Source organism: Crinia signifera, chromosome 8, assembly GCF_055691185.1.
Source record: "Crinia signifera chromosome 8, ASM5569118v1, whole genome shotgun sequence".
NCBI lineage: Eukaryota > Metazoa > Chordata > Amphibia > Anura > Myobatrachidae > Crinia > Crinia signifera.
In genome coordinates, this window is record NC_139224.1 from 20,003,187 (window position 1) to 20,015,529 (window position 12,343).

Consider the following 12,343-nt stretch of genomic DNA (forward strand, 5'->3'; position numbering starts at 1 on the left):
CTATAAGGAGGAAGCTGTGTACCCCAGCTCTGTGTCCCGGGTTACCTATAAGGAGGAGGCTGTGTATCCCAGCTCTGTGTCCCAGGTTACCTATAAGGAGGAGGCTGTGTACCCCAGCTCTAAGTCATGGGTTACCTACAAGGAGGAGGCTGTGTACCCCAGCTCTGTGTCCTGGGTTACCTACAAGGAGGAGGCTGTGTACCCCAGCTCTGTGTCCTGGGTTACCTACAAGGAGGAGGCTGTGTACCCCAGCTCTGTGTCCTGGGTTACCTATAAGGAGGAGGCTGTGTACCCCAGCTCTAAGTCATGGGTTACCTATAAGGAGGAGGCTGTGTACCCCAGCTCTGTGTCCTGGGTTACCTACAAGGAGGAGGCTGTGTACCCCAGCTCTGTGTCCTGGGTTACCTACAAGGAGGAGGCTGTGTACCCCAGCTCCGTGTCCTGGGTTACCTATAAGGAGGAGGCTGTGTACCCCAGCTCTGTGTCCCGGGTTACCTATAAGGAGGAGGCTGTGTATCCCAGCTCCGTGTCCCGGGTTACCTATAAGGAGGAGGCTGTGTATCCCAGCTCCGTGTCCCGGGTTACCTATAAGGAGGAGGCTGTGTACCCCAGCTCCGTGTCCCGGGTTACCTATAAGGAGGAGGCTGTGTATCCCAGCTCCGTGTCCCGGGTTACCTATAAGGAGGAGGCTGTGTACCCCAGCTTTGTGTCCCGGGTTACCTATAAGGAGGAGGCTGTTTACCTCAGCTCCGTGTCCCTAAGGTATAAAGAATGGTGTGATTGTACTCGTTGATGCCAGCAGGAGCTTACGTTCATTGTATAACCCGCATTATCAAGTGAATATAAGACATGGGAATTTGTGGTCTCTCTAGTGCCATAACTCTGGGCGTCCCCAGCCCGGCAGAAGGAGACGTTAAAGTGGTGCTGAAGGTGGAACAGATTGGAGACCAAAACCTGGTAAGAATAGATTGTAGGAGCTTCTGTCTAGTTTATCTACCAATAGAGTACACCTGTGAGTTCTCCCAGAATCCTCTGCTGTGACTGACCAGACCAACTCTGCACGATTTCCGGTCGTGTGCGCAGGTTGTCCCCGTGATGCATCCAACCAAAGGAAGTCTGGAGAGGAGGGAGGTGAAGAGAACTGAAACTCTGTATAAGGTGCTAAGCTCTGCCAACGGGTGTTCCCTCCTGCAGCTGCAGCCCATGACCGGTAGGTGCCCGTTTTTTGTTTTTACAGTATTATTATTCTGCATTAGAGGGACATTAGGTGCTCCCACAGGATTCTGGGTAATAAACATCTGTCAATACAGAATTGGAATTGTCCTAAAGCAGATTCCTAGGGTTAAATGTTATAGCCTAGGACGGGAACTTGCTGATGACTGCAGAGTATTACATTAACCCCAGGGCTTTGTGTAGATATCAGAGATATGTTGTCGCTCTTGGCAACCAACAAACAACACATCTGCACAGCTGTGCCACACAAACACCATTTATCTATTGCAAGAACAGGACCATAAGTCCTGGACCTTACATCTTGGCAGCACAAAAGACACGTGATAAGATGATAATGTCAAATGTATATTACTGTATTTTGAGTAACAATAATAAAGGTTCTGCTGTTTTCTTGGTATGAACAGAACATATTTGTATTTAGAAAAGAGAACAGACACCGCTGTGCTGGTTTTCATTGGGGATTTTTTGCTGGCGTTGATGCATTTCCACCGTCTCATTACGCCGACTCCACAATCCTGAATGTGACTTTGATGACCATAATTCTCTGTTCCAGTGGATCTCAGGACCACCGACAGCTTACGTTTTCCAGGTCACCTAGCAGGTGCACAGGTGTATTCATTACTAACTGCACATCATAAAAGATCTACATGTGGAGCTAATTATCTAACTTGTCAGGAGACCTGGAAAACATGACCCGTTTGGGGTCCTGAGGACCGACTTTGAGAACCTGTGCTTGATTCAAATCCTTTTTCTTTACTTGTTTTTACAATATAAATACAATATCTGCAGGGTGACTATTGTGTGTATTGTGCTGTAAGATACTGGGATTATTAGAATACCCTTGATTCACCAAATGTCCTGAGCGTTTTCCCCCTGCTATCAGTCCCTGGCGCTGGATATTTGTTTGCGATTATTATCTTCAGGTTTTCATTGCGCCCTTCTGTATAATTTCCTTTATTCTGTGTTGGTTTTTAGTCTTTCAAGATCAACTTTTAGTCCACTGCACCCAGAAGTTTAGCCCGATACTAGGTGACCACACCTACAGCGCCCGGGTGGCTAAGGTTTTAGGGCAGAATATCTGCGTCCCTGCAGAAAAGGCTCTCCCCAAAACACAGGTAAGTGGTGACCCCGGAATGCTGGCCTTTCCGCTCCTTTTGTCCAATAGTGTCCGACAAAAAAGGCCAAAGCAACAGAGCTAAAAATCTTAATGAAGGCCGGGGTCCCAGGGGATCCTCCTATAGGACTGTAATATAGTGTTAGGGCAGTATTCAATCCGAGATTCCGACAGTCGGAATCCCGGGCCATTTTCGCTCCGTTCAACAGATGCTGGATAGGCGGAATTCAATGTTCCGCCTGTCGAGTGCCGAAAAGTGGCCGTGTCATCGAAAACGGCTGCAGATTGTCGAAAAATGACCGTGAATTTGGCAGTCTGTTTACGACAAAACAGATCTGACTTGTTTTAAAGTCGGATCGGTTTTGTCGGAATCCACCTTCAATGCTGGCGGCTGCTATTTCCTCTGTCAGAAAGGGCCAAGATTGAATACCGCCCATTGACAGCTTGGTGATCTCACTCAGGAACACTTCAGAAGCTGCTTGTGGTGTGGGGTGTGGTATGGGGGTCCGACAGTCAGGGTTCTGATGGTCATAAGATCCATGTCTATTCACCCTCTAGGGGGGTCTTGGACCCCTACGAAGCCTCTGTAAGTTGGGATCCTGACTGTCAGGCTTTTAACAGTCGGGGAATTTGATGTTGGTCTACTGACCGTCAGAATCCCGACTGTCGGGAGGTCATCCAGCACCCGGCTGGTGGCAGTTCTGCTGTTGCTTTGGATGAAGATGACTTATATTTGGAATTATAATTGTTATATGAGATCTAAGGGCTTATTATAGATTTATATTGCAGTGGGCAATGGGACTGAAAATATCATTTACTACAGCCTCCAAATAACTTACAGGCTGCATTGACATGAAAATTGGTTATCACTCCTTCTGACAAATTCCTTCTCAAATGGACAAAACCATGTGCACTGCAGGGGGGCAGATGTAACATGTGCAGAGAGAGTTAGATTTGGGTGAGTTATTTTGTTTCTGTGCAGGGAAAATACTGACTGCTTTATTTTTACACTGCAATATAGTTCTCACTTTGAAATCAAACCTCACCCAAATCTAACTCTATCTGCACAAGTACCATCTACCCCACCTGCAGTGCACATGGTTTTGTCCATTTGAGAAGGAATTTGCCAGAAGGAGTAAACCAGAATAACCCCCTAAGTCTTAGGGGTATAAGTGGAGATGTTGCTCAAAGCAACCAATCAGATTCGACTTATGGATTATCTAGCACCTTCTAGATGATAATAGCTAGAATCTGATTGGTTGCTATGGCCAACATCTCCACTTGCAGAAAACCCTCTCCTTAGTAAATCCACCCCTCCCTGTGTGCAGCGTGCTGGTTGGCTAATGAATACCCCTGTGTGCAGCGTGCTGGTTGGCTAATGAATACCCCTGTGTGCAGCGTGCTGGTTGGCTAATGAATACCCCTGTGTGCAGCGTGCTGGTTGGCTAATGAATACCCCTGTGTGCAGCGTGCTGGTTGGCTAATGAATACCCCTGTGTGCAGCGTGCTGGTTGGCTAATGAATACCCCTGTGTGCAGCGTGCTGGTTGGCTAATGAATACTTTCTCCTTCTCTCCTTATGCCTTTGCTGCCCCCAGCTGGTAGACGAGAATATTCTGCGGAAGATGCATTTCCCACTGCATGAAGTGCACCGCCTGCCCCTGCACCTCCATCTGCACCAGCTCCGGATGCCAGGCGACCCCAGGGGGCAGTACCCAGCCCAACTCACAGCTCCACTACCCCCTTTCTTCCAGAAGACGATAGAGTTGTTGGGGCTCCGCATGGAAGAGTAGCATGTGATTATGAGGTGTGGACACGACTTCCACCTCGCATGATGCTGCCTTGTTGGTTGTATATATATATTATTTTCTATATTAAAGACCTTTATTTAGTCTAAATCTCTCGCTGGAGCCCCCTACTGTTATGTTTTCAAGAAGCCATTACTATTCCGTTGGATTCGGGTGAAAAGAACGTGGGATTGATTCTCCGTGTGATCCATGCACATCCTACCCTGTGTGACTGGCTAGGATGTTTGCCGGGCCCCCTCTGTCTCTAGTTTGGTTGGTTCCCTCTGGCTACGCTCCAGTGGTGGTGGGAGGAGCTGTGAGCAGGAAGACCAATCAGAAGCTGTAATTGCACAAGAGTGGTCTCTGATTGAACCATCAAGCCACACCCCCTCTAAAGCGAGGAGCTAACACACTAGTTCATTATGCAGCAATATCGTGAGCTACGCTGGCAGCCTTAGTGGATACTTTGCGTATCTCTCACCGAGATGTTGGCACTGAAAGGATTCAGCAACAAACTATTATGATATTGGCAAAAGCTGAATTCTTGGTCTGGGCGACCCCAGCCTGGTGGGAGGATTGGAAATTTCTGTTGCAGGGTGCTGATTGGTAATGAGGTTTCTGGGACACTGTTGAGAAGGAGACGGTATAATTATGTGGGCGTGGCCTCCATGCCTTGTTGTCATATGTGTATGGGGCATTACACTTCATCTGTAAATGGGTTCTTGAGCTACAGATGTGTTTGGGGGAGATGCTTCAAACCTTCTACAGTAGTCAAGTGGGGGCGTTTCCTCTATCAGCCAATCAGATTAGACTTATTTTATAGCATTTACTGTGCTAAATGCTAGTTAGGAGTTGATTGGACGCCGTAGAGAAATTTCTCCTCTTGTTCACGTCTCCTATTCCTCAGTGGGTTGGATACATTTTCCCCCTTTGTGGTCATAGAATAAATAATATTACAGTCTGTATAGAAGAACCACCGTCAGCAGGTAGACAGACACTCGGAGAACGTGCTGTAAACAGTAGGGAGCACCGTCCTTTATTATGTAGTGTGCGTAATGCCAGCTATAAGAATACAGTCACTGCGCTATGTCGCCGTCGGCATGAGTGGCGAGGAGGGCGATGCCCCTGGCAGAGAGGGGTCCGGTGTCAGGATGGAACTTGATGGCACTAGCGCCCTTGGATAACTGGAAGCGGATGGGTTTAGGGGGAGCTTTGGAACAGTAGGTGGCTTGTTGGCTTGTCAGAGAGGGTGGACCAGTGCAGGACAAGCTGGGCATCCGGAGGGAGTCCAGCCCTGGGGAGCAAAGAACAAGCAGTTTAGGAACAAGGTAGCCATCATGGATATTAAGTACGGACACATTCAGAACACTGATTTCCCAGGGTGGCACATTCTATCCGTTGCGGGATAGAGGATCGATCATGTTTAGGTTGACAATACCATGGTCGACGACTAGTGGTCGGCTGCATCTAGTTAGACGTCTAAACTTGGACAGCCACGTTTAGATAGACAGTGACGCTAGTTTGATGCAAGTGAAGGATCGATGGGAACGTGGTAGAGAAAATCGCGTTGCCCTTGCTACGGTCAGCCATGGTATTGTCAACCTAAACATGGTCAATCCGCCGTCTGGATACGCATTCTATCCAACACTGTCCTGCAACAATAAGGCCCTGATTCTGATTACCGCAGGTCCCCCGCGTGTTTGATGGTGAAGCACTGCGGATGCGCATTATCTCATATGAGCATGTGCAGGGCTTCTGTGCAGGTGCCTTCGCTGACTTGCATAGTTGGCGTGGCGCTTGCAAAAGGGGGGGGGAGGCGGGCATGCAAACGCCCTGCGTTTTCTGGGTGTACCCATGAAAATGCTGGGTTCGCCCAGGAAAACACTGAACATCCCCATTCGGACGCAGGCGGCAACCTGCCTGCAGGGGGCGTTGGGGGCGGACATCACAGGACCTCAGTTATCCACCCAGTTCTCACAGCAGGATGCCAATCATCACCATTCATGCAAAGCATCCAGCAGTGCGGCAGGGATATTCATGGGGCGGGTATTTGTACGGCCGGCAGGCAGTGCTTGAGGGTTCGCCAAGCAGTGAACTACATCTGCATTGCGGGCCAACCAGAATCACCCACTTAATTCCCTTTTTTTTATCTCCACATAGAACACGACACATTTCTATTCACTAAACCTTTAGTTACAATGTTCTGTCACCTTGGCACTACCAACTAAGCTGCAGATACCACTACCTGGTTGGGTGACACATGCCACGTTTACCCAGGTCTGCATACGCTGAAGTTGGTATACATGGCATGCGTGTTTGGGTGCTGACCACGGCTGACAAGAGGAAAGCTTTGTGATGGAATCAGCCTGACAGATTGAGGTTCTAGAGTCCAAACCCTCCTTTTTGTAGCAAATAATTTGCTTGGCAGCGACATAGCCCAGGGAGGGGAATATAATGCAGTCTATGGGGAGTAGGTAGCGCTGAGAGAGATCCCTACACAAGTATCAGGGATCCAGTGAGAACAGATCATTCAATATAGAGAGGTTTATTGTAAAAACAAACTTCATAAAACTTCAGGAAAACATTCTCTATGGTTGTTCATTTCAGGAGCAACCATAGAGTAGCTCTAAAGAGCAGGACAGGCGCCTTCAATGTAACACTAAATCTAAGTAGAAAAAAACAACAACTGCCGTGACGCGTTTCACCAAACTAGTTCCACGTCCTCAGGCAATTTATACCTGGATATTGACGACTTTACCAGCACATGATTCAGGAAATAACATGTTGCCGTTGCTGATCCATAATACGGGCATTTCAATATCACTTGCACCTTTCTCCATAATGGTTTTTGTTTTTTTATAATTCATATATGTATGTACTACTGTTTTTACATAGGATATATCATTGTTTTATGAATGATAATCATCAATATTATGTTATAAATATTTATTTTTTTATAAATATTGAAGATCTGCATATCTCAAAAACTAAAGCCAGTTGAAAAATAACCATGGCAAATTCATGAGAAGGAACGCAAAATGAATCAAAATGAACTCCTAAATGTCTGGCAACAGATTGACTTCCCCAGGGTAATCGTTCCATCAACGTGTGTGTGTGTGTGTATAAAGTTTCCAGTTGTGTGGGTGCCAAGTAACTAAGGGCCTGATTCAGATTGGATCGCTAGGCAGCATACGATTGGTGCCTAGCGAGCCCATGAAAGTCACCTGCCCAAACGCCCACCCCAGTGTGTAACTTGCCGAAGCCGTTTGTTGCCGGAGTTTGCGCTTGCGGAATAACCCCGACCATCGGGGCTGGTGGCCGAATTCAGGTCACAATAAGCCATCCTTAATTGGCCCCTAAGGGAGGAGCTGATGGAGTGTTGTACATAGGTTTACATAGCAGACATAGGGCCTTATTCAGGTTCATTCGTTTGGACTCCTTCATTCGCAAGGGGTCCGATGATGGGCGCATGTGCAGGGTCATTTCTGCACATGTGCATACGCCAAATGCGCGTGGCCATGGTGAACAGGGCGTTTGCTGGGCGCACGCACCAAAATATGTGGGCGGTGGGCTGGGCCATTTGCATATCAGAACGCCCAGCGTTTCATGGGCGTTCTCATTCAAATGCCCCAATGGGGGGGGGGGTCGGGGGGGTGGCCAGCTGACATCACAGGAAGTCAGCTGGCCGCCCACTTTCTCCCGAGCGTCCAAGCATTTGTAAGTATAAATGATGTGGGTGGATCCCACTAGGCTGCAAATGGATGTTACTGTGTAACATTCACTCGGCCACCATTCGCAAGGCAGGGTTTGGTGGACTAGCAAGGCTGCGAATTCGCAGCCTTGAGAATCAACCAGAATAACCCCCATACAGTAACAGCATGGAGAAATGGGGTTACATTTTTATCTAAATAAAATATGGAGACTTTGTACGCATTTCACCATGAGAATACCGATCTCCTTACCTCGTGATATGTGTTTAAAGAGTTGCAATTCTGGGGTGTTGAGGCTGGTGAACTTCAGGTCCAGGAGCATACCATCCCGTTGGCCAGTCAGGTGTTTTGCTAAAAGAGGTTTCTCCGAAAGGCACAACTTGGGAGCAGAAAGAAAATGTGGATGTAGTTGGATGACTTCTGCCTTTGACACGTTTGCTCTGTGTAGAAGTAGTTTTGCATCCACGTGTTTGGCCTCCGACTTGCTAGAAAGCCTCACAAACTTCACACTCTCTGGTCCACACTTAACATCTGTTGTTGCTTTGTTTTCTTTGCCAAGTGCTGTAGTCTTTGCCCTTTTCAGGGTATGTGGGTTTCTTGAAGGCCCAGATGCTCTTCTTGTTGAATAGGGGATGGTTGGTTGTTTTGAGGGATCATGATTGGCAACGAAAGTCTTGCCAGTTGACATCTTGTCCTGCACCATGGAGTGAGATCTTTGGTTGACCAGTTGGGTGATTCCAACATTGATAAGTCCATTGGGTTGTCTATTCTGAGTCCGAGGCTTTTTCACTGTGGATCCTTCCACCAACAAATTGATCCCCACGTATTGAGGGATGTCCACCGCAGCCTATGAAATAAAAGTCTACAGTCATCACTATTGAACATCAGCTTCTTACCAAATCATTGCCTCCCAACAAAAGTTGTCAAAAATGTTGTGGAGAGTCGCACATACCTGTTTGTAGATTAGTTCAAAGGCGCCAACATCACAGTTGCGATCCTGCTTCCGATTTAAAACAACACGCAAGGTATCCTCTTGAACCCCAGCACACAGCCTAGTGGTTATGGCTGTTGACGGCGCCATTGTGGGGCTAGAATTGATCTCAATCAGCCAGGGCTGGAAGTTCTCACCAAACATGAAGTCAGCTCCGTACAACTCAAAGCTATTTTTCCTGAACTCGACTATATCCTGAGTACTCTGCATCGCATGTATGATCGCAGCCTTCATCCCCGGCACAAGGATCTCTGACCAGGCCTTTTTTTCTCCCAACCTCTGGAGGTGCTCCTGGAATTGATTGCTAGACCACATGTTGTCAGCAGGTAGTCGAGGGTGGCGACTCCGGGAGTTTTCAAAATTCTTTTGGATGGAATTGTTGCATAAGTGGATCGAGCTAAAGGGGCAATATTCAACAATGTATGTTATACACTTGCAATATACCCATTTCTGACTTTTTTTCATTATACTTGATGGATTTTTATCCTGACAAATCTGCGGAAGGCCCTAACCAGAACTCAATCAGTGAGACCCTGCTGTTCAGTGGGACCCAGGTTGAAAGAAAGACATACTGTTGGTCACAGGTGGCCAAACTGGTCCTCAAGAACTACCAATGGTCCACATTTTCCAAACCACCTATCTGGAGCACAGCTGTAGTTCATTACTAACTGTCACATTTTCAAACCTGCTGCATTCATTCCTACTATAGAAACACAGGTGGCATGAGAAACATGGACTGTTGGGAGATCTTGAGGACAGGTTTGGCCACCCCTGATGTAGGCCTTTTGCGTTCAACCCTTTCACATACTGTACCTGGGTGACGGATCGGAATCGTTGATGTTGCCTGCTAGAGTGGAGGGGCCCAGATGGAGACTGCACCTGGGCCCCCTACTCTCTTAATACTCCCGTGGCTATAACTTACGAGCCTCCATTTCATCATTGATGAGGTTTTCCTATGTTATTACAATGAGGTGGCAAAATCAATGCCTGTAAGTAAGCTGTTGACTAATGACTTTATCTCCTGGATCCTAGGATTTGTACTTGCAGCCTCTGCCACCTCTGTCCGCTATCACTCAGCTTGTTGGTACCTACTTTCCCTACATCTTTTCCATGCCAGAGTTATCTGTTTCATGTGTAATTAGGGCAGGGATTAGTACCTACGTGTCTAGGTTCTCTAGAGAGAACGGCTGAGTAGAGAAGCGGATATAAGACTCCTGATAGAACCAGATGGTGAGTGGGTTCCAGTCGGTCACCAGGAACCACTGTCGCAGGTCAAACTTTGTGCCAAAGATAAGGAGCGGCCGCTCAATGTATTTCTGTACCACCCATTTGCCATCCTTGACGATCATGGGGTCACAGTCTACCAGCTTCAGAATCTCTGACAAGCGATCCATGCAGATGATACCTGTGGAGGTTCAGGAGAATTGGTGAGCCACATAGACACTTATCTGCAACCTGTATGCTTTAAAGCAGGCATGTCCAACGTTGGCCCTCCAGATGTTTTGAAACTACACATCCCAGCATGCTTTGCAATAGTTTTCGCATTCTCTAATAGCAAAACTGTGGCAAAGCATGCTGGGATGTGTAGTTTCACAACATCTGGAGGGCCAACGTTGGACATGCCTGCTTTAAAGGATCCACAGAACGTTAACCATCAGCGGAGGTGTCACTCATTCTCTGTGGCCCTCCCCATGGTTAGCTGCTGCAGAGGACATAGGCAGCACATGACATTTTATGTATGGCCCTGCACACATGGGGAATGCCAGTGGCAGGTCTGGTGGTTGTGGGAGTACAATTGCTCCCTTCTCGCGCATCATTCAGGAAGAGAGAGGACTGACTGCTTCTGCTGCAGCCTCTCTCCCCAGCCCAGTGCTGAGCAGCAGCATATGCTAAGCTGGGGAGAGAGGCAGCTACAGCAGCAGTCTCTTCTCACTTCCTGCCTAATGTGTGGGAAGGGAGCGATCACATTCCCCTACCCTGCCCCCAGTGGCAATCTCCTCCAAATGGTCCTAGTAAATAGTACCCACCTAGGCAGAGATCAGTGGGAGCAGATTTTTCCCTATAGCTGATGCTGGTGGTATTATAATACTACACTATGCGATGGCCAGCTTCAGGCATCACCTTGGCACTGTAAAGTTCCGTCACAAGCAGATGGAAGCCCTTACCTCTTCCACGGGATTTTGCTCCGGGTTTAACAATCCAGATGTTTCGGTCTCCTTCCATGTCCAGCTGCGGCTGCACTCTTTCCAGCTGCTGCAATAAACAACTGCACTGATCCATGTAGGAGAACGACTGCTCTATGGCGGCTTCTTCACTGCGATAACACAAGGAGAGGGGGGGGAGTTATTTTTGTGCTTTTTAAATATCTACACCATCCATTCAACAGATACAGATTAATCTACAACCTAAAGACCGTTCATCTCTCATCCTGCGATCAGAACACTGGCGCCGGAACCTCGGACAGGAACAGAATGCCAGCAGTTAGGGCTGTTTCACAGGCTCTGGCTGATGCCGGGTGGCGAAACCCTGCACGGTCAAGAATCCGCCTTGTGCACAGAAGTTTACAATGGTTGGGAAGATGGCCACAGCCCGGCAGCATCCCGTGCGAATGGACACAATCCTGTCCATTGTTAACTACTGTGTACTGCACAGCTTCTTGTCTGTGCAGAGTTTCGCTTACCCTGAGCACTAGTGGGTGAATTTAAGGTTAGGCTGCAGGTAGGCATTAGTGGGGGGTAGGTTTAGGTGGTGGGGTGCAGGTCTTAGTATTAGGCATGAGCAGGGAGAGTAAGGGGGTAGGGTGAAAGGGTTAGGACACTTACGGAGCCCCTATTGGGATTCTCTGTATTGGGTTGCCAGGGTCTGTCTCCTGACTGCCAGGATACTATGTATCCGGAATTACCTGTGACGTACTTGCTTGGTTTTGAAAACTAGAATCAGGGAGTATACAACTAGATGTTTTATTTGTGCACCATCGAGGAGGCGTGTCACACAAAGGGTGTGTCTACCACCACATATGGGCGTGTCTATGCTTAGATGTCCATGTGAGATATTTCTTTACAACACTAGTAACAATAATTTTTGGGAAGTTTTGCATGCATTGATATTAACATTTATTTTCTCACTTTGCACAATATACATGATTAATGTGGTGCCTATGCAATACATTTCAAATGCAATTTGACTTTGTGTGAATTCATTCCTAAGCATATAAGTATGTTTTCAGGGTACTAAATGATATTTTATTGTGAACATCGGTCTGTGTTGTAGGCACTACATATATTTATTGTATGTGCGCTTTTCCATACCGGAATAGCATTGTGGACACCAGATACTCTAATTATACTGATGTGATTACTAACAAAAAAGCTTATCCTTAAGTCACTCACTAGCAGCAGCAGCACATTAGGGGTCAGTGCATTGATAAGAAGACCCTGTGTGATCATGTGCTGCTCTCTCTCTCTCCTGTCAGGGATAATGAGAGGGAATCCGGAGCAGCTACAGCAGCC

General features: G+C 47.5%; 2 protein-coding genes across 7 annotated transcripts in view; one reads left to right on the plus strand and one right to left on the minus strand.

Annotated features, from left to right (window-relative positions):
- Positions 1-4,412, plus strand: part of RPUSD3 (RNA pseudouridine synthase D3) — a 41,564-nt gene extending 37,152 nt beyond the window's left edge. For 4 of the 6 annotated variants that reach the window (XM_083155929.1, XM_083155928.1, XM_083155930.1 and 1 more), the window contains exons 11-14: positions 873-957; positions 1,084-1,210; positions 2,209-2,348; positions 3,945-4,411. In XM_083155929.1, coding sequence (XP_083012055.1) covers positions 873-957; positions 1,084-1,210; positions 2,209-2,348; positions 3,945-4,139 — 547 coding nt within the window. In that variant the 3' untranslated portion in view covers positions 4,140-4,411. Of the gene's footprint in view, positions 1-872; positions 958-1,083; positions 1,211-2,208; positions 2,349-3,944 lie in introns of all 6 variants that reach the window. The other 2 variants (XM_083155932.1, XM_083155927.1) reach the window with 2 other exon arrangements.
- A 732-nt stretch (positions 4,413-5,144) lies between these two features.
- TTLL3 (tubulin tyrosine ligase like 3) overlaps positions 5,145-12,343 on the minus strand; it is a 59,423-nt gene continuing 52,224 nt past the window's right edge. Inside the window, exons 15-19 of the mRNA XM_083158164.1 lie at positions 11,000-11,148; positions 9,996-10,239; positions 8,796-9,231; positions 8,096-8,690; positions 5,145-5,427 (exon numbers count right to left, since the gene is read on the minus strand). Coding sequence (XP_083014290.1) covers positions 5,210-5,427; positions 8,096-8,690; positions 8,796-9,231; positions 9,996-10,239; positions 11,000-11,148 — 1,642 coding nt within the window. The 3' untranslated portion in view covers positions 5,145-5,209. The remainder of the gene's footprint in view (positions 5,428-8,095; positions 8,691-8,795; positions 9,232-9,995; positions 10,240-10,999; positions 11,149-12,343) is intronic.